At 46.0% G+C, this 25,266-nt stretch overlaps 1 protein-coding gene across 2 annotated transcripts; it reads right to left on the minus strand.

Moving 5' to 3' along the window:
• Positions 1-6,356: 6,356 nt before the first annotated feature.
• Positions 6,357-11,921, minus strand: CST7 (cystatin F). 2 transcript variants are annotated; one of them, XM_085054530.1, is made up of 4 exons: positions 11,773-11,921; positions 7,508-7,680; positions 7,146-7,262; positions 6,357-6,677 (listed from the first exon to the last, which is right to left on the minus strand). In XM_085054530.1, exons 1-4 carry the CDS (start codon positions 11,843-11,845, stop codon positions 6,585-6,587), a joined length of 456 nt encoding a protein of 151 aa, XP_084910656.1. In that variant the 5' UTR covers positions 11,846-11,921; the 3' UTR covers positions 6,357-6,584. The 2 variants fall into 2 exon arrangements, with proteins under 2 accessions (XP_084910656.1, XP_084910655.1); XM_085054529.1 differs by having other exon boundaries at positions 11,770-11,920.
• Between the last annotated feature and the right edge of the window lie 13,345 nt (positions 11,922-25,266).

Raw genomic sequence — 25,266 nt, forward strand, 5'->3', positions numbered from 1 at the left:
ATGAGGAAGGCTTTGGTGGAAGATTTTGGAATACAAGGGTAGCTCATGGATGCTTTCTGGCATCTTCAGGGACTTACTCTGTTAACAGATACTCTGCTTGGTAAATCCAGAGGATCCCCTTCTGTCGGCTGTTGCAAAGGAAAGCCTGTGCTGTTACATTTTGTGGCTGGAATGGCTGGCAGAACAAAGGAATTCCAGACAATAAATCAGTTTCATAGAGGAGCCAGGGAGGAGAGGAGCTATGGTGAACCTTGTGCTCACAAATAGGGAGGGGCTGATGGAGAATGTGAAGCTTGAGGGCAGCCTTGGCTGCAGGGATCATGAAATGGTGGAGTTCAAGATCCTTAGGGCAGTGAGGAGGGTGTAGAGCAAACTTGCTGCCCTGGAGGGAAGAAGGGCCCAAGAAAGATGGTTGATATTCAAGGATCACCTACTCCAGGCTCAGGAGTGATGCATCCCAACAGAGAGGAAGCTGGGCAAAAATGCCAGGAGGCCTGTGTGGATGGACAAGGAGCTCCTGGACAAACTCAGACACTAAAAGGAAGCCTGCAGAGGGTGGAAGCAGGGGCTGTAGCCTGGCAGGAATATAGAGAGGTTGTCCAGGCAGCCAGGGATCAGGTTAGAGGAGCTAAAGCCCTGAGAGAATTAAATGTGGCCAGAGACATCAAGGACAACAAAAAAAGCTTCTGTGGGCGTGTTGGTGATAAAAGGAAAAGCAGGAAAAATGAGGATCCCCCTCTGTGGAAGGAAAGGGGAGACCTGATTACCCAAGACAAGGCAAAGGCACAGGTACTCAATGATTCTTTTGTCCTTTCTTCACCAGGAAGTGCTCCAGCCACACTGCCCCAGTTGCAGAAGGGAAAGGCAGGGACTGGGAGGCTGAAGGATCACCCACTGTAGGGGATCAGGTTCAAGGCCATTTAAAGCACTTGAAGGTGCACATGACCTGTTGAAATGCATCCATGGGTCCTGAGGGAACTGAAGGATGAAGTGGCTAAGTCACTCTCCATATTTGAGGAGTTGTGGCAGTCCAGTTAAGTTCCCACCAACTAGAAAAGGGGAAAAATAACCTTCATTTAAAAATAAATGGAAAAAGGAAGACCTGGGGAAGCACAGACAGTCAGTTTCACCTCTGTGCCTGGCAGCATCATGGAGCAGAGAGACTGGAAATGTTGCTCAGGGAAGTTGTGGATGTCCCACCCTTGGAAATGTTCAAGGCCAGGCTGGATGGGGCTTTGAGCAAACAGGTCTCACAGAATGTGTCCCTGATGATGACCTTTAAGGTCTCTTCCAACCCAAAGCATACTGTGATTTTAAGTAAGAGGTTTTGCATCTTGAAGAACTAAAGGGGTTGTTTCAGCAGCTGTGATTTAGTGCATTGACACTTCGGAATTGAAGTTTTTGCTGCTCTCTCCTTTTCTGCCACTGGGTGACAATCAAACCTCAACTTACACTATTGCTCCATTTCCTCACCTTTGGAAAGGAAAGAGATTTGCTATAAATATATAACGAAGAGCAACAGAAAAGGGGAAGGTGATGCTAAAAATGTCCCCTGCTTTCACTGGCCTTCTGCTCTTCTATTAATGGAGGGTTATGCAAATGAAAGGGATTCTTCCCTGTCAGTGCCTCTGTCACCTTGTTCTGTGTTACTGCCTGGCTGCAGCAGTCCTGTGGCAAGGAGCTGATGGCTGCTGGATCAGGCTGATTTGTTCTGTCCAGACCAGGGGCTGCTCTTTTTGGGAAAACAGTCCAGGCCAGGCTGCTTCAGCCCCAGCTGGTTATCACTGCTCTGCTGGCCCTTGCAACTATTTGTGCTGTTCTGGTGGGATATGAAAGTTGAACTTGATGGGATATTAAATAGGGGTTGAAAAAGCAAATCTGCTGTGGTGATTCTTGTATGCTGATGTTTTGGTATATGTGAGGCAAGCACAGCTTTGCCTCTTGGTACACAGCTATCTCTAATGATTCATTTACCAAAGTATTTCACTGAGTAACCTTTGGACAGAGTGCAGTTCTCAGTTTATTTTTTTTAGGGTACTGCAGACTGACTGGACTTGTACCCAGTAAACTCCCTCTATTTGTACAGGCTGGACAGACAGGCCTTATTCATTCTGGGAAAAGAAAAACCTCTGAAGTCTGTAAAGCCCCAAATGTAAACTGTGGTGAGTGGCACAATGCTAAGCAACAAACTTTGGTGTTTGTTGGTGTGACAGGCTGCTTAACCAAACCATTGGTGTTTCATTTCTCCTAAGAACTTTAACAGTTCTTTTTAGCTGGCTGCCATTCCTGGTGTTGTGCTGGATCCTGATAATCCATCCATGGTATGCAGCAGTGGGGGGATCTGTAGTTACAGCCCAGATGAAACAGGCTGATTGACACACAGGTCTCATTATTCAGCATAAGGGGTGCTTAAGAACAGTATTTTTCTAGAAAAAACTTTTTTTTCTAAAGAAAATTTCTAATCCTTGATGGGCTCTCAAATGCAAGAGTAAAGCAGCAGCACTAAAATGCCTGTGGAATAAACAAACTGGCATAAACTCCTCTTGAACTCCTGTGAAGACTGGTTTTACAGGCTCATTGCACTTCCACTGAGGCTGAGTCAATGGTGTGTTGATTTCAGATGGATGGTGACACAGCTGCCTTGAGCAAGGAGAAAGCTGGAACAAGTCAGGCTTGGAAAAAAACCAGCCAGTCTTCTCTCTTGATGATGTTAGTGCAGGAACCTCTGCAGCTCTGAGACTGGCTTTTCTCCAGTGTGAAAAGAGAGGTCTTACTGGATACAAGAGCATTTACAGAGGTATCCAAAGGTCTTGTGAGAGCAAGATTGGGTTTTGGTGGCAGAAGAAAAGGGCTATGGTTCCCTAAGAAGTGAGGAAATCCTCTCTGCATAACTCCAACAGAAGCCTGAGGCTGCTTCCTGTGTCTTACCCAAGCTTCTTTTGGCACAGACTATGGTATATGAGAGAATGTTGCCCTATCTCCTGAAAGCCTTGGAGAAATTTTAGAGTTCTTATAAAGCCCTGCAATAAAACTATCTAAGGAGAGGAACTGAGCTGGAGTACACCACAGCTGTGCATTTTTAAAATGTGTTTTGTTTTGCCTTGTTGGTGGAACAGATGTTTCTGCAGAGCACAAATATCAAGAAGATTTTGCTGAAGCTATTTAAAATGTTACTCCACAGTTAACAGCCCTGTCCTTTTTCTGGAGCAAACTTCTGTACTAGAGCTGCTTGAAGATAACTCATGTATGCCCTGACACTTTTATGCAAAGGTTGGTTTTTCAGTGTCAGTGGTTGATGAAAGTGATTGCAAAGCCTTGGCATAAATCTGATTCCTTCAAATCTGTGTCTGCTATGTGTCAGTAAAAATTTTGCAGGTGAGATAATGACTTCCTAAGCTCCTGGGTCTGCTCAGTGATCACAACAGGGATCTGATGATGCTGACACTTGGGCCCTCTCATCTAGCTTGCTTAAAAACAATGCTGCAAAAGAATGAGCAAAGGGGGCAGCTGATTTTTGTAATTTGTTTGAGGTAGGGACAGAAGAATTTAGCAGTAAGTTGTTGTTGTAGTTAGCTATGTATGCAAGGCTTTTTCCTCACAGTCAGCAGCAGTTGTGCCTCCTTATCTGTCTGCTGCCAGCTAAAGCTTGTGTTGGTTCTGTGCAGCTGTGACTCCCTCAGCTGTCAGTGGGCTCTGAAAGTCAGTCAAGTTGTGAAATTTTGGGTTCAGCTGGTACAGGCAGAACTCCCAGGTCCTTCATGTAGAGCTGCTGATGTCAAGAGAATGCAAAGTGGGAAGTCTGTCAGTCAGCAATGCTTTATAGTTTGGTGGCAGGCAGTTTGTTTCTTGTGCAATTTAAAAGGTAGGAGTATGAGAGGAAATATTTGCAGAGCAGAGCTTTTGAGCAAATGCAGATCTCCATGTGAGGATCACTGGCCATTGTGAAGCTCTGGTGAAACTCAGGTTGTGGTTGTCCTGCAAGCTCTTAAAGGCACTGCTGAGATTGTTCCTTTTTGCCTTTAACATACAGGGCTGACAGAAATTAGTTTTCCTTCTCACCTCATGCCCTAAATCTTTACTAAAAATATTTTTGAATTGCCATTGTAACTTGAAATAGAGTCAGAGCCCCAGCAAGGTCTGCAAGGGTATGAACCCCTTGGAGTGTATTGGTGAACTGTTAACCTTGGTGTAAATTCTAGCCAAGATGCAGAGGGCAGAGACATTGGTTTTTTGACTTCTGCATGTCATTGTGATTAAATGGTATTTAGCTGCAGTTCTTCAGGTCAGGGCTAGCAGTGTCCTCCTCTTTAATTACCCAAATCCTTCTTGAGTGAAGTGCTCTGGAGTGATACAAAGAGCTCAGCTGACTTTAGCTCTGCTCCTTTCTTTGGTGCTCATGAAAGCTGTTACCACAGCTGAGGGGGATAATGGATGCTACAATTCCAGAGTGCCTTTCTTACTGTAATGTCACAGTGAACACTTGGATGCAGCTTTGAACATAAGGCTGCTCTGTCCTTCTCAGCAGGTGCTTGTCTGTTTGCATAGAGAGGTCTGAACAGTCTTTGTGCATTTTCCTTGAGAGAACAGCAAAGGCCTGTTGGGTTTGTCAGCCTGCATGGTGCCAAGTTCACCTGGCTTTAACTTTTGCTGCTCTGACAAATGGAGAATTGGCTTGGTGAGGACACTGAGATGAAGCACTGTGTGCCAGGGGCATGGAGAGTCACACAGGGGACACTGTTGTGTGACATGCTCACTGCCTGCATGCATCTCTGCACAGAGCTGAAGTGACAGCGTGCTGCCTGCTCTCCCCCGCTGTGGCATGTGAGAGGCAAATGGCATCTGTTCTGAACACCAGGCTGTCCTGCTGGCTGAAGGAAGGAACATGGATCTGCCCAGCCTCTTCTGGGCCAGACTGTCTAGAGCTGACAGCCTGTTGGAAGCCCTTGGCATTGTGTGGAGCATGCAGGTGAAGGAGAAGAGGGATTGAGACCATTCCTAGCCTTTCTGAGATGCAAGGAGCAAGCAGCTCTTCTGGGCTTCTCTTACTCTCCTACAAACTTAGCTGTGGCTTGGCTTTCCTGCTTTGTGGACAACCCAAGCCACCATAGCTGACTTTCTTTCTCCTTGTCTTTGGCACCAGGCTGTCGGTGGTGGCTTGTGTGATGGGTGAATGTAGCATCACTATATCCTCTCGTGGTCCTTCTGGAGCTTTCTTTTGAGCATTGTTGTGGGTTTTTTTGGGGTTTTTTTTTCCCAGCCAAGACACTTCTGTTCCCAAAGATAAAATGCAGCCCAGCTGCCTCTCCAGCAGTGGATACTGAATTTGAGCTGCTGCTGGGCCACCTGTTTGCCACAAGTGGTGTTCCTGAAGCAGAACTTTAGACTTGCCCAGCTTTGGCATTACTTGAAGCAGATACCTCAGCTGTGATGTTAATATTAACTGTCTTAAGGTCCCCAGACCTTGGCTTAGAGCCTTTCACTGGCTTTTCTTGACTCAGTGGTTGTTATAAAGGCTGAAAGTTGGGGTGTTAATGCTAATATGGGGTCCAATATTGCTGCAGAAAGTCAACAACTCTCAGAAGAAAAGGAGTGTTTGTGGGAAAAAAAAGCGTTCTTTGTGGCTTAGATCAGGGCCCTGCCCATTTAGAAGTGCTGGTCTGTGTATGACTGATCATGGGCTCAGACATTATGGCTGTTTTAAGGGAGCTGCTACCCAAACCCTTCCTAATAAGGATCTTAGTCCAGTGTAAGCAATAATTGGCTCATGGATGAAGTGTGAAGACTGAAGGAATGGTAGATGCACACCTAGAGAAGACCATCATTGTACTGAACCTAAATACAAGCTGTGGTCTGCCAGAGATTAAATGTTGGGTATGAACCTGAATGAAAATGTGCTGTTTAACCTCAGCAGAATTATTTTTTGGGAAAATTACTAGATTTATTTGCCTTGGCATTTGCAGCGATGCCCTTTCACAGTGTAGCTTACCTTTTGATTAAAGTGGAAGCACTAGACTCTGTCATTTCTGGGCTGTCTGTGTTTCAAGACACCCTCATCCATACCTCTGTCTTAAAAAAAAGAACAACTCACCCTCCTGCATTCCCTGACAGATGTGTCTAACAATTTCCCTGGCACTGGAGATTCTTAAAACTTGTGTATGTGTATCCCCAGGCAAGCCATCCCACTGTTGTAAAGCTTTCCTCAGTGTAGTAGTCACAAGTGCTCTGGTTTAGACTTGTTTCCATCATGGCTTTGTGAAGGTTCATCACAGAACAAAGCAAGTGCAACAGAACTTCCTGAGAGTGCTTTCCTGGGAAATTCAGCCAGAGCATGGATGGTTGATGAATGACAACACATGTTCATGTGCAGTTTAGTTTTGGAAAAACAGATATACAACTGGATAACAATACATTCAGTCAAAGCTGGTCTTGTCTGTTCACTTTTGAGTGTCTGTCTCAAGGGAAAAAACAACCATGTGCTTTGAGAGAAAATTGTGGCAATTCTGTGCATTCCCCATTTCAATATTGACCTCAGCAGTCCAGGCAAGGAAAAACTCATGGTGGGAGATGCCCTGTAAGTCAGGCTGTCATGGGGAGAGGTCTTGGTGACAGTGGGCAACAGGGATATGTACTTTGTGTGTCCAAGGTGTTATCCAGACCTCGAAGTAGCATCTCAGCGTCTGTGAATAAAAGGGGAGTTGGTGAGAAAGTTCAGTTGTCTGCTGGCTGGTCTCAGCATTGCAGGCCATGATGGGACAGGGGAGAACAGCATCCTTTTGTCTGCCCACTTTATCCTAGGAAAAACACTGTTTGCTAGGTAATCCTGTCCAGTGGGAAAGCCTGTGTAAGGAACTCCCCCACCCAGGAAATCTCTCTATTCAGCACCTACTCTACTCCTGCACACTTTCACTTAGTTACCCAGGAATGTGGGCCAGGAGGATGTGTCTGGTTCAACTCCTTGCAGACAGGAGCTGGCCCTGGATGCATGAAAGGTGATAACCCTGCCTCACCCCAGCTGGCTCTGCAGAGGAGGCTTGTATGTACATGTATGAAGACATGGCAGAGCTGGTCTAAAGGTGATCATACAGCTAGAGATGGCCAAGAATCCCCTGCAGTTCCTGGGTATCCCAAAGGAGTTGAACACATACCCGTTGCAGGTTTTTGTTCCTCTGAAAGTGACAGCTGTCCAGGCTGGAGTGATCCCTCTTCTCGCACACGGTGCGTTTGATTTCCACGTGAAGCATGTACTTCAGCCCTCTGACAATCTAGAGAAAGCAGTTTCCTCCTTTAAAATGAGGGCAGGGCAAAGAGATGCCAAAACTTTGGCTAGGGATCAAGTGCTGCACCTGAGAACTGTGTGCCACCTACACAGAGCCCTCCTGTGTGGCAGTGGTACAGGGGACAGCTTTAGCAGTCCCGAGGAGGGCCAGGGCTGTCGTGTCTAGGATGTGCTGTAGGAGGGTCAACTAGAAGATGGTTTGGAGGACCATCAGGAGTCTGCTGCTCTTACCTGTACCATAGCTTTCTTGATCTGTGATTCCTTGAACAGAAAGAGATCGTTGGAGCTGTTGTTGTACCTGTAGACCCCAAGGCGAGCAGCCTTGCGCACCCCGGGGTTGTTGGTGTTCACTGGGACAGGGGAGCCAGGTCTGATGGTGGAGTGAGGTGGTGGTGCATCTGTAACTGGAACAACACAAAACATCAGGGTGAAACACATCAGGGGCCTGAAAGGGTGGGAGCTTCAGCCCTCTGAACCAATGATAAATCCTTTCACTTGTCCAATGCAGTTGTACTTCAGAAGGTCTTTGCTCACATCCATTATGTGTTTGAAATGGTGCAACAGTCCTGGGAAATGAAGTGACATAGAGAGATGCTTCCAGAAATGGTAGCAGAGCTCAAAATCACTTAGAAGAAGCCAGACTATCACAAATACTATTTGTCTCTGGTATGACTCCCAGTTTATAGAAGGACCAGCTTTGAACCTGCTTATAAAGATATATCATGTTGCTCAGAGTACAGCATAGTTTTGATAACATATTAAACACTGGCTCCAGAGTCCTGCTGCTCTTAATTTGCATATCTTATCTTACTGGTGTAAGTCATTTCCCCACGCCCCACCCTTAAACTTTTGATGGCATCTTGAGGTTTCTGTGCTAGAAGGATTTAGATAGTAGGAAGAAATTCTTCACTGAAAGAGTGATAAGACACTGGTACATGTTGCATCCTTGGAAGTTTTCAAGTCCAGGCTGGATGGGGATTTGAGCAATCTAGTCTCTGCCCATGTCCCTGCCTGTGGCAGAGGGGTTGGAAGCAGATGGTCTTTAAGGTCCTTTCTAACCCAAACAATTGTATGATTACCAAGATCAGGGAGTAGAGAAGCAAGGTATGTAGAAAATGGAAATTGGGGAGGGCGTAGGTTAGCCCATGACCTTTCACATTAGAGCACTTCATAGAATCATTTACTGTGTATTTTTACTTGCTTGTGTAGCTCTTCCCCCATGCACTGCTTATTTTTCAATAATTTAAAAGAAGCTCGAAGCTTACAGTTGATGCTATTATTTCATCCCTTTTTTCATTTGCCTTCCCCTCCATTTTCCCACTTCTGAAATCAAAGAAGAGGAAAAAATCCCCAACCTTAGAAGGTGCCATGCAGCCATTGCTAATGCCAAGGCCTGCCAGTGCAGGAGGTGACCCTGTGTGTGTGCAGGCAGTAAGCCTGTGTTTGCTTGTGCACACAGAGTTTGCACTAAATCTGCTGTGAAACTCAGGCTTTTTATCACCTCTAGCTTTTTTCACAAATAGACCTCTCACCCACAGCCAGCTGCACAGAACACAGACTGTGTATTTAAGCCAGTTTGTACTGAGAAACCTAAGCAGAAGACAGAGGCAGCTTGGTGATCCAGAGTCTATTAAAAAACAAAAAAAACAACAAAACAAAACCAACAAAACCCCCCACCAAACCAGAATTATGTGCCATCATCAGCATGGAAGGTGGCAAAAATTTGTCTCACGTGTTGCTTATGCATGTCCTGCTTACACTATCACATCCTTCTCACAGGTGTTAATTGCTGCACCCACTTGTAACACTGCTCAGGGATTTATGCCTTAACCTGCAAAGGAGACACTCAGTAACATTCCTTCTTAACCCAAGGATGTCCAAATCCTTATCTCTTCCTGGCTGATACCCCAGCTGCCTCAATGAGAGGAGCTGATGTTCTGCAGGTGGCTTTGTGTCTGGTGTGGAGGATATGAGCTTTCCTGTCCCATGCTATGTTAGCACTGGATGTGCAGCCAGTGCTGGGCAATCTGGTGATTTTTCCACCCAACAGTCCAGAATCCACTTGTAGGTCCCAAGACTGTTTTCCATGGGATGGTATTTTCCCACTGCAGCAAGAGCACATCTTACCCAGTGCTCATCTCATGGGTAAAACTTTTCAAAGGGGATTAGGGCACTGGGATCTATAAATGATTCAAGAGGACCTGTCTGCAGGCAGCAAGGAAGCTCGAGGCAGAGCAGGGCTTTGGTTTGCCCTCACAGCCACTGTCTTCTTCCTCAGAAATGCCATGCTTTTTCCTGTGCCAACCCAACAGCTATAGGGACCAGCTGTTTCCTGAGCTCACCTGGCAACTCAGCCAGGCTGAGAGCAGGTCGCTGCTTTGGGCTTTTCTTGCTGCTCCCCAGCACCCTGCATGAATATCTGCTCTCAACCCTTTTGGAAAGTCAGGTGCGGCAGTGGTGGGGGTGCTGACATCAAGCACTGTTCTTTGTAGAAGGAGGTGACAACCACAGACCCTTTTAATCTTTACACAATGTCCTTTTGTGGCTTTTGAGAGCCCTCAACGCCTCTTGAGTCATGGTGACGTCTTTTATAAGCACGGGTGAATGACACTGGCTGAAATCACACTGTGTGTATGGGAAGAAAACTATTGCATGTGTTATTCAAAGCAAGAGTCAGAGTCCAAGAAACCTTGTTCCTGACTCCAGTGCATGGAGATCCAGCAGTGTCACACGTGGCCAGGCCTCTGAAATGCATCACCTGGAGAGGTGAGCTGACAGACTAGCAAGTTGTAGACAGGTAGAGAAAATACACCATGTGTTGTAAGCAGGTGATAGACTATAGGTTATATTTTCCCCCCAGCTCTCACCAAGGGGTACTGGGCATTTTACCTCTTTCACCTGTTGCAACTTGGTGTTGAAAACGACTCATGCCAGAGCAAAGTGGGTATAAAATCTACTGAGCCCCTGGGAGAGAACTCCACTCCACTGTTTTCCTCTGGGGACCCAGATTCCTTAAGGCTAGGATTTGGTTTTCTTTGTGTGCTTTGATTCTCATTCAAGGTGGTCACTGCATGGCACACACACTGGTCTGAAATCATTGTTTGGAATAGTTTGCGGTACTATATTTCCAAATCCCAGAAGCTATCTGGTGTGAGGTACCTGTAATTCTGATTTTCTTACTGCAGCCTTTTCTGGCTGTTTCTTCCCTGGCTTGGCTTGAATGTCATTACCTAAAAATTTGGATTTGTGTAAGGTGATGGCCCTGTTCCAGACACAAGACAGACCTGGCCCAGAGGGTCAAATAGCAGTGCAGGGCTCTAGGCAAACCAGCATTCCTGACACATCCAGGCCTGGGTGGGAACAGAGGCTCTGCAGGACTTGGCCAGGCATCTACAATTCTCAGAGGCCCAGAATGTTTGATCTCATGATCTGAGCAGACAACTCTTGCTGCTCTAGGACCAGAGCATTCATATTGCAGAGCCCATCCTTGCTCCTGGACTTGGAAATGTGTAGAAAGATGGAAAAGCGAGCCCTCCTCCTGCTCTTTCTGTTGGACAATAGCATGGTTAGACTCTTTTCTTGCTCAAAGTTAACAGGCAACAACTGTTATTAAGCAAACGAGGACTGTTCTTGCAGAGATGAGCTGAATGTTGCATTAGGAGACTCTCTCTTGTGCTTTCCCCCCTGAGGATTACTTTAGGGACCTATTTCCTGCAGTAGGAGAGAGCAATCCTGTGGATGCTCCCTCACAGGCTGCAGCAAAACAAATAAGCAGATTGCAACAGGTTGATTTTTTTTTCCATCAGATGCTTTGCAAACCTCCTCCCCATTACTCCCTCCTTTCAAAACTTCCTCCCCCATTAAAGCTAGGCTTTATCTTTACATTTAAGATGTGGCAGAGTTCCTGCATGCCTGTGCAGCCCCCAAAGGAAACCACAGCAGAAACAAAAAGCTACTGGCTAACCAAGCACCATCCCTCAGTTCTTTCTGTGTATGGGAGCCAAAATAATACTGAAACAGAACTAAGACCTTCAGAGAAAAACATTCCTCTCTGCAGCTCCCATTCTAAAGATTTAAGGCCAGCTGCAATCAAGAGAGTTCCCTTGCTCAGCAAAGAAAGAAATGAAACAGGGTAATACTTCATTAAAAGTCAGCTAATCGGCACTCAAGTGTCCATCTGTACTTAGCAGTCAGATTGTTACCCACAGTCTTTAGATTTAATAATCAAGGTCACGCAGAGTTTAAACACTGACAAATGAGTTAAAACCATAAATTGACTTTAAAATCCCTAAATGATATCCCTGGATAGCATGGTTCACTACATGAGGAGAAAGTCTTTAGAGCAGTTGGGTTTTCAGCTGCAGCCTGAACCCTGCAGTGCTGAACCAGCATGGGCAGCAGTTGGAGAAAGGCTGTTATTTACCAGAGCGTTACATAGCAGCACTCACAGAACCTAAAACACAAGGAAAAGAGCAATTATTTTCCATTCTTACCACCTGAAGTCCCGGTGAAGCTCCAGAGTGCCAGACAGCAAAGTGCAGTGAAGCTGCAGGCGAAGTTCACTGCCATCTCCACCACGTCAGACGAGGAGCCCGACAGCCAGAAGATTAACTGCCCTGCTTCCTGCCAGAGAAGAAGTGCCTCTGTGAATGCTCTTATTGGCTGGTGGGAAAGAAAAAAAAACCACCCTAAAACCCCCTGAATCATCACAGCTCTGATGCAGACTTTGTCTCCTGCTGATGACCACATACCTCGAAGCCCAGCCACAAAGCTTCTGACTTGGTGACAGCAGCACCAGTCTTGCATGGGACAGGGACTTTTGCTTTGTGATCCTCAAGGATTGTGCAGAAGCATGGACAGATATTCCAGTGAGATAACACTGGAAAGGGATGTGGGGGTGAGGAGAGTAACAGTCTTGTGCTTTCAGGATCATGGGGAAACTTCAAACCTCAGAAATAGGCAGTGAGAACTGGGGATGCAGCTCTTGGCTTGCACATGTGCATCTGTGTGTGGAGAGCTGGCAGAGATGACAGGCCCAGTGCTTCCCTTCCTGTGGAGATGTGGGGTTTGGGTGGGGCAGACAAGGAAGTTTTAGGGGTACCTACCCAAGGGGGCTGTGTGGAGCAAAGGCAGTAGGAAGAACATTTTGGTTTAGGTGGTAGAGGAGAACATCACACCCTGCATTTCTGAAAGGTGTTATGACAACAGGAAAGGGCGGCATTAGAGAAGATGAGGTTTTGTCTAGGTGCTATCCAAAAAGAAGAGAAACAGGGGGAGAGGGGTATTTTGTCTCTCTGAGGCTTGCAGAGCTTTTCAGCTCTGTGGTTGGACTCCCCAGTGTCAGCACTTGGTTTCCAGAGAGATCCTCTCGAGGCAGTGCTGGCCAATGCTGAGAGGATCAAAAGGCTGGGGAAAGGACTGAGTGGGCAGACTTTGTGGTGCAGCTGAATTAACCAGCTGACAGATTCAGGAGACTGGAAGATGAAGCATTGTCTCACTGAAGGGCTGAGGTGGGTGGACCTCTCTCTGTGTGTGTGTGCACTTTTTTCAGGTGAGCAGGAAGGTGATGGAAGCCTTTCCCTTGCCCCAGCAATGAATCTTGCTCCTTTATAAGCAAAGGCATCTCACTGCCTCAAGTAAAGTCCTAATGCAGGACTTTACACCACTGTGAGTGGTGTATAAGGGGCTAGAGGAAAATATTTTTAATGTTTTGCTATAGGAAGGGATTAGATAAACCCTCTTTTGAAATGTCCCACAGAGAAGGAATGGGGCAAGCATTTTGTGTCACATTTATCATCACTCCTGCTTGCATAGTCTGCTGAATCAGACATCTAAGCCTATGGAAAGCACTGACACAGAATGAGAAGGACCCCATCGAGGGGGTTTTAGTTACACTCCTTCCTTTTTTTTCTGCTTTTTTTGTGCTCACATGGTAGCCTGTCCCATAACTATGACACAGTCGGGTATCTTCAGCTCCCCCCTTTCTCCTGAAGAACTGCTCTCTACAGTTTCTACCTCACTGACAGGTGAGTATCTTTCTAAGCATACAGTCAGGTCCTCTAACATGCAAGAAAGAGGTGCTTGGGACCATTAAGGCCCCAAATCTCACTTGATGAGCCACTTAGGACATCTTATGGGTTTTCATGTATTCCAAGTTAGAAGCAAGGGAGAAATGCTGACAGGATATTCTCAAGAGGTCAAAACAACAAAATAGACTTTACTGGCAGCCTTAGAAAATCAGGGAACTCTGGCAAAAAGTTTAGAGCACCCTATAGCAGCCTTCAAGTGCCTAAAGGGGGTCTAAAAGAGAGCTGGGAGAGTGACTTTTGACATGAGGTATATAGTAACAAGTCGACAGGAAATGGCTTTAAACTGACAGAAGGCAGGTTTAGATTTGCTATAAGAAAGAAATTCTTTACTGTGGGGTTGGTGAGGCACTGGAACAAGTTGCCCAGGGACAACTGTGAATGCACCATCCCTGGAAGCATTCAAGGCCAGGTTGGATGTGGTTTTGAGCAACCTGCTCTGGTAGAATGTTTGGTTTCTTTTATTTTAATCTAAAAATTCCCCAGAGTTGCACTGTTGCCAAAGCCTCTTGTAACTCCCTGCCCATGGCAGGGGATTTGGAACTGGGTGATCTTTGAAGTCCCTTTCATCCCAAACCTTTCTGTGATTCTACAATAAAGCCATACAGTGATTTCAAAAAAAGCAACATGTGTCTTCAGAAGACATATTTTTTTCCTGTCTTCTTCCCTCTCCCCTTCTTTCCATAAAAAATGATCAAGTGAAGAACCAGAATTTACATCTCTTCCATATCAACTTTTCCTTTTTCTAGTGCCCCTTTTATGATTTTGTGGAGGAAATTTCTCAGGTTCTTTTCTCCTAGGAATTAACAGAGTGCACACTGATGAGCAGTAGTATTAATAGTGATAAGCATGTAAAAACCCACAAATAACATGACACCAAAAATCCAACCAAAAAAATCCAAAACCCCTTCCCCCAATAACAGACAAACAATACCAAACTCCTCTAAGACCGCATTGTACTGCTATTTTTCCTTGGGAAATTTTGTGATGTGGAATAAACCAATGGCTGGAGACTGTGATGGTTGTCTCTTTGCAATGTCTCATTCCAAGCAGGTGTCATTTCCTGGGATACAGCTCTGTGCCCCAAATCCATCTGCAGAAGTGGAGCAACATGATGTTTTGTCTGACATCCAACCCCAGAAAATAACAGTGATTCTTACCATTGAAGATAAACCACAGATATTCTTGTCATTGAAGCTCCCTGAGGGTCACTGATAGGAATTTCATCCACTTTCCCTAGAAAGTGTGTGTAGATCTCCTCCACACCAGCACAGGGCATTTGGGGCACTCTGTGGAGTAGTTTTCACTCACTGAATTTCCCAGTGTGTGAGCAGGCATCCTGAACAGGGAGAGGATGAGAGTAAGTGGGCAAGAAAAGACTCACAGATTATCCCAGGGTAAACAGAGCGTTTGCTTTAAGCAAATAGCTAGCCCTGACCCAGACTAAATCAAACTTGTGATCTTTCTGCATTAAGATGGATTATACAGATCTTGAAAGACTTGCACACATGAAGAACCCTCGTGTTTGGGTTCTTTTGTGTGACTAGGGGAAGTTTATTGCAAGTCTTGGGATACCAAGCCTGCTCTCTTTGCTGCGAGGGAATTTGCAGGGTTGTTAATTCTCTCTCTCACTGTTGGTCTGAGTTACAAGAGGCTTTGGCAACAGTGCAACTCTGGGGACTTTTCAGATGAAAATAAAAAAAACCAACCCAACTTCCATTATTCATAAATCAAGTATGTAATTATATCCTCCTTTGGACTGAAGAAGCAGCAAAGCCACAGTACCTGATACTTGATTTTCATTTGGTGCATGAGGTGGACTTCATCATCACTTTTTGCTTCAGTTACTTAGGGCCAGACCTTTGTCCCCACAGCACAACCCAGCAGTTGCCACCGTGCTTCCTGGAACAATGCCAGCAGGGTCTGCAAGGGATCCTGCTGGAATTATACCCCTGTAAAGGCAATCAGCATCCAGCCCTGCACCCACTGTCAGCCCTGCTGACTCCCTTTTTGTGCTTCACGGATCAGTGGGGGACTGTAAGAAAAACTAATCTCATTAACTTTTGCAGGGAGCTGGAGGATGACTGGGGTGTGTTTGAATTGTGCATTCTAAGGTTCTAATTAAGAAGCATTCACCACTGCCAGTAGTTGGGTTTTTTCCCCTTTAAATCTTTTTAACATTTTCCGGGCTTTCATCAGATCCCTAGGGCAGCTAATTTAGTTGGTCTTGCTTTAATGAAGGTTCTGAGCAAGAGGATTCTTTTCTGGCACTCAGCAGAAATACAGAAATCACCACATTTCAGCTTTTGGTAGACAAGTGCATGGGAAAATGTGTTATTTTGGCAGAGTGGCAACAGCCTTAAAGGTAAAAGAGATGGGTTTGATGTCTTCTTCCACACTGGAGACCTTCATTTTGCAAGGGCAAAAGATGCTGAGGTGCAGAGAAAGGACAGTTCAAGGAAGAAGAACCAGGATAAAGAATTCAGTTGAGGACTCAGCTGCTCCCCTACCTTCCTACAGCAGGAACACCTTGCCAGCCCACTTGTAAGTGGAGGACCACCTGGACAGGCCACAGGATACTCGATATCCTTCTGAGCAGGGGTGTGGCAGAACAAGTTTGATGAGGTACAAGGAAAAGGGGCATTTAGTCAGCAGAGTTGGCCACGTTTGGGAATACTTGTCTATGTACTCAGAAACAATGGGATACATGGGAGAAATTGGTGGGGTGACCTCAAAGCAGAGAATTTGTCTACTTGTCTTTTCTGCCAGGTGCTCTGTAGCTCACCAACACTTCCCTGTGCCTCCACTGCATGAGCAACTGACTTTTCAAGGGGATTGAGGCTCTTTTTTTTTTTTTACCTACCTGCAATAACTTCTGCATTTCCATCAAATATGAAAGCAGTCTGGAAGACTTGAGGGTAATCTGGTTACCATACATTTCTAGAGGAGAGACATAAAAAAGAGATTACTTGCCTGGGCTGAGGCAGGGGTGGGGGACACAACAGGGGCATTATTTAGTTTATCTGCCAGCAGCACTGACAGCAGCTGTGCAGAGAAGGCCTATGGATTGCACTGCAGGGTGTTTATAGGTGTGCTGTGATGTGTTTAAAGACCCCTCCATGCTTTACCTTGTAGCTGCTTAATTAATTTTGTCATGAACAAACCTCCCATCCTTTCTCTCTCCAACTGAAGAGCCCAGATGCCTGGAAGCATTGGCTCAGTCAACTGGCTGGGGTTCTCTTTGGAGAACAACCTGTTTAGGTCTTATCACATTGGCAAGTGCCCTGTGGGGAAGCTGCAGAGGGTTAGAGCTGCTAAAAAGCCATCCAGGTGGCCAAAGCAGGGGTAGCAGTGAGAGGCTGCCTCGGGCTGGCAGCTGCCAAGGATCAGGTGAATGCTGTGTTTTCTGTGTTCAGGCTCAGCCCTAACACAAGCTGTGAAAAAGCAAGTGCAGGACACAGTGAGACACTGGCACAGCGATGCAGCGATGTGTCTGCAATGCAGTGCATGCTGCAGGGCTCCCAGTATGAGGGGAGACAAATCTGTGCTCCCTAGCTGTGCTTAAAAATCCCTTTCACAACTCAGTGGAGCTCCTCTGCCTGGCAGGTACCCAGCTATTCAGTGCTGGTGAGACTTGGATCTGACAGCCCCAGTCTGCTTCTGCTGTGCTGTGCTCCCTTTCACCAGGGCTGCCAGCTCTTCCCTGGTTCTCCACATCCATGAGGAACAACCAGCAGCTGATCCAGAGGAGGGCTGAGATATACTTTCATACACCTGGCAACACCAGCATGTGCAAAATGCTCCCCCTGGGCCACAGGGATGGTGCTGGAGAATGGTGTCCTGAAGAGAGCAGAAAATGGTGTCCTGAATAAAATTTCAGCCAAGCAGAACTGTGTGCTTTCCATTGTTACTTTAGGCACATGTGGTGCCCAGGCTGAGGGTGGCAAAGGACATTCCCCCTCCATTCCCAGCTACTCTGATTCTCCCTGCAGTTTGGGCAGAGGCTGAACAGCCAAGCAATTGTTATTTGCTGAAATCCATCACTGGAGAACGTGGTTCTGTAGAGAAAAAAGTGAAGAATCAATCAGTGCTTAATGATTTTTCCCCTGACTGCAACAAGGGCTGTTTCTCAGCAATTGGAATCCCTGTCCTTCCGTTCCTGCTGAAAGGCTGAGGAGGTTTATGATCATCAGCACGAAGTGAAAGCTTCAAAGCCCTTGTCTGCAGACAAAAGGGACTTCTCAAAAACAGCTCCACCTGAGAGGGCAGTTCAGTGCCTATGAAGAAAACCAGGTAGTTAACAAGGATGGAAAAGCTGTGCTTAAGCTTTATAAAAGGATCCAGAAATGCCACTAAGCCTCCCTGCTTCAGAGCACTGTGTGAGCTGTGCAGTGCTGGTCAGGGAACAATGGAATGACTTTTTACCCTGTCCTGAGGTCCTCTTGGAAGGACCAAGTGCTGTTTGCTACTGTAGACTGGCAGAATGAATTTAGCCATGCTAGAGACACTGCTTGGGAATTTTCTGTAGGATATGTTTTGTTGCAATATCAAAATATATTGCTGTGAAATGAGCTCTTTCAGGTACCTTAGATTTTTTTTTTTTCTGTTTTCCACGAGAAATACAGGATCAGAGCAAGCCAGAGTGCTTTGGATTGTGCTGCCATTAGACAGGGCTGCTGCAGTGCGCCGGGGGAGCTGTTCTAACACATGCTGTGTGCAGGGTATGGAAAGGGGTCAAGCTGTGTGTTAACTTTGATCTCCCTCCGGGGCTGTCGTGGTTTTCCAGCACATTTAGTGGCTCCTCGTTTTGCAGTATGTACCCTAGGTGCTGCCAAGCTCTATCACTGTCCCCTGGGCCCATGACCAGGGTTCTTGCTCTGGCTCAAAGGTGTATCTTCTGTATAAGACCGGTGCAGTGGGAAGCTGCGTGTCAGTGGCTTTGCCCTGCAGTCCTTCAAACTGTTTTTTCTGGGCTTTGCCTGAGGGTGAAAGCTGAAAAATAAGGAGTTATCTCTGGCAATGACAGCAGAGATTCAGGAAGGGAACAGACCTCCCTGAAGCTGACCCTCTCCCACCTCCCAAACAGCTGTAGTGATGAGTTCTTCCCACTTATTTCTCTTTCTCCAGACTGCTGACCTCTCTGAGACAGTGGGATGTCAAGCTTAGAGTTTGAGCAGAGATCAGTGAGCAGCTTTCTCAGTCAGAAAGAGCTTTCCCCCCCCGAATTTAATTGCTTTGTCACAAGCTGCCTGGGAAGACCCATCACCAGGATGAGTAATGCAACGAGCTAAAGCAAGACTGAGGCACTGCAGATTTTCTGTGTGAGATGGAAGGAGCTGTGAGAATTTAAAATGAACACTGAGGTGTGAGAAAAATTCCCTGGACACTCAGGGATGTTGCTCTTCTCCTGCTTCTTGCTGGGCAGCCCAGCATGATCATGTGAGCATGGTAATTAGCCAAGGAGAGGGGAATGGCAGCCTTGGGACACTTCCACTTCCACCAAACAACTTGGGACACACACTCTCTTGTCAAGGGCTGCTTACTTGTATGAAGGCATCATCCAGAAAGCCAAAGAACCAAGACATTAGCATGAAAACTTAGGGAAGCAGCTGTGCCACTGAAGAGCTGGGAACACCTTTTCCTTTCCTGCAGGAATATGTATTTCTTCGTAAACCATCAGGGTACCAAGTAAAAGGTGGAGCTGAGATGAATTCAGAGCCTGTAAGCTACACCTCTGCTCTGAACTGGGCTGAGATTACAGGACATTGTGTGTCCTTGCACTGTGAAAAGGCATTCCTCTTGAGGTTGATAAAAGTGGCCAGGAGACCTTGGGCAGGACCTTGGAGCAGGCAGAGCTTGGCACAGAAGGTGAGACCTTTTTTTTAGATTCATTCAGAAGAAAAGGAGTTTGTTTTCCTCCTCTGGCCTCCCAGATGTGGAATGGGAGCTGTATATTCCAGAAAAGCACTTGGAGCTGAGCTGAATGTGAACTCCTTTTGATGTAAATGCAGTTTCCATCTAGTGCTTCCTTTGGATGGAATTAGTGTCAAACACTAAATCATCTCCAATAGCTCGATGTGTCTGCCCAACCTCAGCTCTGGGACCACATTGCTAAACTCTGCAGACCTGCAAGAAAGCCAGAGTCAGCAAAAAAGAGGGCTTTCTCTTGATTTACAGGGTCTGTGACTTGTAAGTCAGCTCCTATTTGATTCTTTTTCATTGTCTGTCATCTGTAGATCAGATTAAATGGGATAAGCAACAGAGTTCTGAATGTTAGTTCATGCAAGGCTCTTGAGCATATGCTTGAAAAAAGCATCTTTTTCTTTGATTTGGATTTGTTTTGTTTCATTGTGTATAAACACCATCTACTAATGAGGAGCTTTTAGGAAGTGAGCAGCCAGCTGTCAAACTGCTGGGACGCCTTGTGTGGCAGTCCTGTCACACTCAAACCTGTCCAGAAGCCTGGAATCTGTTATTAGCAGTTACAGGAAGTATGGACACATCAGCAACCACTGCTGGTTGTACTGACATTGGATTTGGCAGGAAAACTTTCCCCCAGGCAGTACCCAGGCCATCTGTAAATGTCTGTGTGACAGTGTGTCAGGGGCTGGAGCAAATGTGTGCTGGGGGATGGCAGTAACACCTATTTCTGACTCAGCTCATCCAGAATGAGTGAAGCCAAGCCTTCTCCATTTCAGCTGGGAAGACTACCTGCCCTCCTGAGTCAGGGAATGCAGTGCTGCAGGTCACTGTCACCAGCAAAAGCCAAGGAAGGGGGAAAGGGACACAGAGAAAGAGGCTGGGCAAACACTGGTTCAGGTTAGGAAGAATTATAAACCTGGTGGGTGTGGACTTTCCCTGGAAAAGGGGAACTGACTGGGCCCTGGGATCAGCCAGACCTTGGAATCAGACCATGCATGCTCTGACAAACAGCAAGTACTGTCCTTTTGGTTTGACTATTGACAAAAATGAGGATAAAAGGCCATTCTCCACACTCAGCTGGGAAACCAAGCCAGGACGAGCTGTCTCTGGAAGAATTCCTTCACCAGGGCTCTGAGCATGAAGGATGAATGTTTCCCATGCCCTGGCTTCAAACCCTGCTTCAACACAGCACGGTGGGGAGTGCTGGGAACAAAGCCTCAAGCTGTTGAATTCAGGAACAAACAGAGATGTCTTGAGGCACTTTTGGGGAGAGTGGGTTAAGATGGTATTTGGGTAGCCTGAGGCAAATATAGCCTTTCCATTAGGTATATGGAGAAGCTGTCCCACCTTTCCAGATCCAGAGCTCCACAGTTCCTGAAGGATGCCTTTCTTCGGGACTTTGGCTTCATACATGACATCAAAAAAATGTCCTGGGATATCAGAAGAGTAATAATGATGATCCCAAGTGCACTCTTCACATCCTGTCTGTGGGAAGGTGAGGTCTGTAGTTCTTCCCTGGGGATTGGAAGGAGAGTTCTGGACTACACAAATACCTACAGAAGCATTCACAGGATGCCCTCATGGAAACCACAGTTCCTACCTGCCCCTGTATCAGCTAAATAGAGCTTTGCTCACAACACACCTGAGTGTCTCTGCCTCTTTAAAAAGCCCAACCCAAACAAAAAAAAAAACCAAAACAACAACAACAACAACAAAAAACCCCAAAAAACCAAAAACAACAAAACAAAACAAAAAACCCACAAACCCCAAAAAACAAAACAAAACAAAAAATCAACCAAATAAAAAAACCAAAAAACAACAGCAAACCATAAAAGCCTGGAATCTTCACAAGAAGGCTGGTGGGGGACTTCCTGGCCATCCCACTCTATTCCCATTGCAAGAGTGGTGATGTCCCTTTTTGCTCTAGTCTTTGACAAATGGGAGCTAGATATTATCCTGAAATTAAAGAACTGCAGAGCAGGAGGAGCAGGATTGGGACTGAGACCCACTGTATTGTGGTGCCTAAATAAGGCTGCCAGCCTATTTAGAATGTCACAAAGAACCTGATGAAATGACTGCCCAGGGAGAGGAGGTGTTAGAGGGATTCTTAATGGGAAAGGATGTAATACCCAGTGACTGGAAATTGAAGTCAGCAAGAATCAATGTAGAAATACAATGTAGATTTTCAAGAGTGAGAGCAATCAGCCTGATTGCCAAGGGACTGAGCTCTCCATCAATGTAAGCCTTTAAATTAAAGGGAGATGTCTTTAACAGCCTGCCAGCACAATGGAAGGGAATTCTGGGACTTCATGCAGGGATATTAGATACAAGGGGACCAAGCAATCAGTCTGTGTGTGTGTAGCAAGTGCTGCATCCCCTCAGTGATACTTCCAGGACAGAGCCCATCTCTGGTTGAATAAATTTGGAAGAGAAAGGATAAACAAGACCAAGAAGGTGAGGAAGCTGAGCACCAGGCATTTAACAAATAAACCAAAGCCCTGCACACCAGTCTCCCCCAGAGCTGCATCCCTGGATGAGTTGGGTGGCAGCAAGGGTCTCAACTCCTGAGACTGTCAGCATATGTAAAATAATCTGTGCAAGTTTTGACTTTGGATAGCTCTTCATTTTTCAAGGACATCATCTGGAAGCTGTTTCAGAACATCTTTTGTTAGCTGTTGCACTGCCACTTGCTAACCAGGCAACTATTATCATTTTAGAGAAAAATGTACCTCATACTTTCACAGCAGTTAGATGCAGTTTTCTGAGAGTACAGTCAGAGGTAATTTGTGGGAACTATCATTTAAAATTTCCCACGTTTTAGGCACTCCTTTAAAACAAAGTTGCTATTTTAGCAATGTTATATTAAAAGAAAGTGTGTTGGAAGCTGGCATTGTTAATCTGGGGATGGTCTTGGCTGTACTGTGTGGGAGCATCCTCTGCTTGCCTCACATTCCCATTACAGCACAGTGCCCACAGGCAGGAAAGCACTGATAAAAGCTGCAATTGGGCTTTTACACCTGGAAGTTGATTTTTACACCAGGAAGTTGATTTTTGCCTCCTGAAGTGGAGGCACATATATACCCTTGGAAGTACTTTTGGGCTTGATAACCTTGTCCACTTCTCAAGTGTGTTCTACATGAATTACACTCCACAGGAAAAGCAAAGAGCTCTGACCTGCAGCAAGGCTTAGTAGCTAGAGCTTGGGTACATCAGTGGAAAGAGCATCGGTGGATTTTGACTAAAACCTGTTGGTTGTAGAGGATAAAGTTTAACAGAAGGCATCTCTCTAATAGGATTTTTCCCAGCCTGGTGTTCTCATTTAATGCAGAGCTGTCTCTGCTCTTTTTGCATTATACCCCTTGCTGAACCACTTGCTGTTATCTGCACACAAGTGCTGTACCTAGAGGCCCTCTTTGCTTACAGCTTCAGATTTCAGATATTGTATGAGCTTGGCTGCCTCTTGGCTGCATCATTAAAGAGAAAGAGAAGTTTCTTTGCTCACCCCTTCTCCTTAAACTTCTGTTTTGCTGCATATTATGCTGCACATATTTGGAGGGGTAATAAATTCAGTCGTTTTTGGTCTAAATGTAATTCCGTAGTAATTGCCATCTATTTATTTTTATTGGTAGCAATAACTTAGCTTTATGAATGCAAGCTCTGGACTCCTTCCATCAGTGTGCAAAGCTTTGCTTAATAAAAGCAAAAGTGCATTTGAGAAGGTTTAAATTAGGTGGTTGCAAAGAATTAGGTTGTTATCATGGAATCATGGAATCATAGAATGGTTTGGGTTAGGAGGGACATTAAAGATCCACTAGTTCTAACCCCTCTGGCATGGGCAGGACACATTCCAGGTTGCTCAAAGACCCATCCAGCCTGGAGCTGACACTTCCAGGGATGGGATATCCCAGCTGCTCTGGGCAACCTGTGCCAGTGCCTCACCACCCTCACTGTAAAGTATTTCTTCCCAACATCTTATCCTAACCTACTTTCTTCCCATATAAAGCCATTCCTCCTGGTCCTGTCACTGCATGTCCCTTGGGAAAAGTCCTTCAGATCTCTTGCAGTTCCCCTTCCAGTACTGGAAGGCTGCTAGGAGCTCTTCCTGGAGACCTTCCCCTTCTCTTCCAGCACTGTGGGAGTTGTTGCATGGTGCTGCAGTCTTTGGAACCTGGTGTGATTTCCTGATTCAAACTGAACACAGCCCTGGGAAAACCACTGTTGTAATTTTCCCTTCCCTTTTGCAGTTTTCTTTTTCGTATTTTGATCTATCCACATTTGGGAATAATGAACCCCCAAAATTCACTCTGACCCACAGGCACGTGGTACACACAGATCTTTTTGGTAGACACATTGAGTAAACTTTAGGTAATTTTCATCTACATCTTCATGTTGAAATAAGTGAAACATCTCGGGAAAAAAAAGAGAGAGACACAAAAGAAGGTCAATACATATTAGCATCTTTGGAATGTTTGATAAGAGTCTGTGCTGGCTTTTGGTTACTGCTGCCTTTTATAAAGTTAGATCTGAATCTTTTATTGTGCATCACCAAGAGATAAAACACAGTTACTGCTAGTGCAACTTGGTTCTATACCCTAAGCAAAAATGCTTGTTCCTTGATTCCATATGCTACCAAAAGGGATAAGATTTTAATTACCAGACAGTAAAGTCCCTTCCCATTTTCATGGTAATAGACCTAAAGTTATTTTTACTCTCTAATTATACAGTGTGTGCTAAAATGCCCGTGGTTAGGTACATATTGGGGTCACTGAAATTCAGAGAGGTGTTTGTTTGCAAATGATGGTCCCCCCAGTCCCCATCTCTCTGCTCCTGCAGAGAGACAAGGAGGATCTTGTAAGTCCCACATGTTGGGCTGCCTGGGATTGTCACTTGTCCCATGCCAAAGCATGGGGACAGCACTACTTGTGGGACTGTGTGTCAGTCCAAGCACCATGTTCTGTGCATGGTCTCTGCTGCAGACAAGAAAGATTCCTGTAGGGCTCAGGATGTCAGAAATTGTGAAATGTGAGAAAGTCCTATTTAAGTCCTATGCTGCTCATAAACAGAGAACCAAACTTTTCAGGCAGAGTGCTTCATCAAGGGGAGGACAATATAAACTCTTTCCCAGCTCACTTGGGCCATAAATGAGCTCCATAACAAGGGTAAAGTGCTGTTTCCACTGGCTGAGAAAATGGGTATAATGATGGTTCTTAGACAACTCTATCTCATTAGTACAGTAGGTCTGAAGAGACACTTATTTCCTGGAACAGAACGGGGCCACCCCCCCAGGGATGTCACTGGTGCTCAAATGCTAAACCCAAACTTGTGGTGCTTGTTTGGAAAGCCTTACCCTGAGCAGCCTGACAGGAGGGAGAGAGGAGGTGCCTCCTTTGTCTTGCCCTCCCTGTGGCTTGTTCTTGAAAGGTGCCTGCCTTTCTGTCCCTGGAAAGAGCGTGGAAGAGGAAAACAGCCTCCTGACTCACTTCTGAAGCTCCTCCAGCTTTCACATGCAATTTGGAAGTCAGACGTGAGTGACACAGAGGTATTAATTTAAACATTCCTGAGGTCAAACACGTGCTGGGCTGCATGCAGACTACTCCTCAGAGGAGCATGGGAGAGGATGGACAGTTTTCCAGGCCAAAGCTGAGCATGGAGACGCTGCAAACCGAGCAGCCTGGGATGGAGAGGGATGCAGACCTTCAGCTCGGCAAGCAGCTCCGGGTCACACAAATTTGGGGAAATTCCTAAGGGTTTGTCGGTGGGTGCTGCTCTGTTTGGGCAGTGAGGAAGGAGCACTGCTTTGCCAGAGCACTGAGCAGCAAGCGACTGCAGGAGCAGCAGCGCCGGGAAGGGAGGAATTGCTGCCGTGAGCATCTCGGTGGCTCTGCGTGGGTAGGTGACAAACTCGCAGCTCCTGACGACAGGGGGCACAGCGACACAGCGCCGGGAATCCAGACATGGGCACATCCAGCTGTTTGCACACAG

This window comes from Lichenostomus cassidix, chromosome 3, assembly GCF_008360975.1.
Source record: "Lichenostomus cassidix isolate B80296 chromosome 3, HeHo_3.0, whole genome shotgun sequence".
In the NCBI taxonomy this organism is placed as follows: Eukaryota; Metazoa; Chordata; class Aves; order Passeriformes; family Meliphagidae; genus Lichenostomus; species Lichenostomus cassidix.

Bases quoted from the DNA above. Each gene is read 5' to 3' on its own strand.
- CST7 (XM_085054529.1), bottom strand. From the start codon at position 11,845: ATGGCAGTGAACTTCGCCTGCAGCTTCACTGCACTTTGCTGTCTGGCA. The intron at 7,263-7,507 runs GTAAGAGCAGCA...TGCTTTCTCTAG, and splicing joins TCAAGAAAGCTATGGTACAG to ATTGTCAGAGGGCTGAAGTA. The intron at 6,678-7,145 runs GTATGTGTTCAA...TTTTATTCACAG, and splicing joins GGAACAAAAACCTGCAACGG to ACGCTGAGATGCTACTTCGA.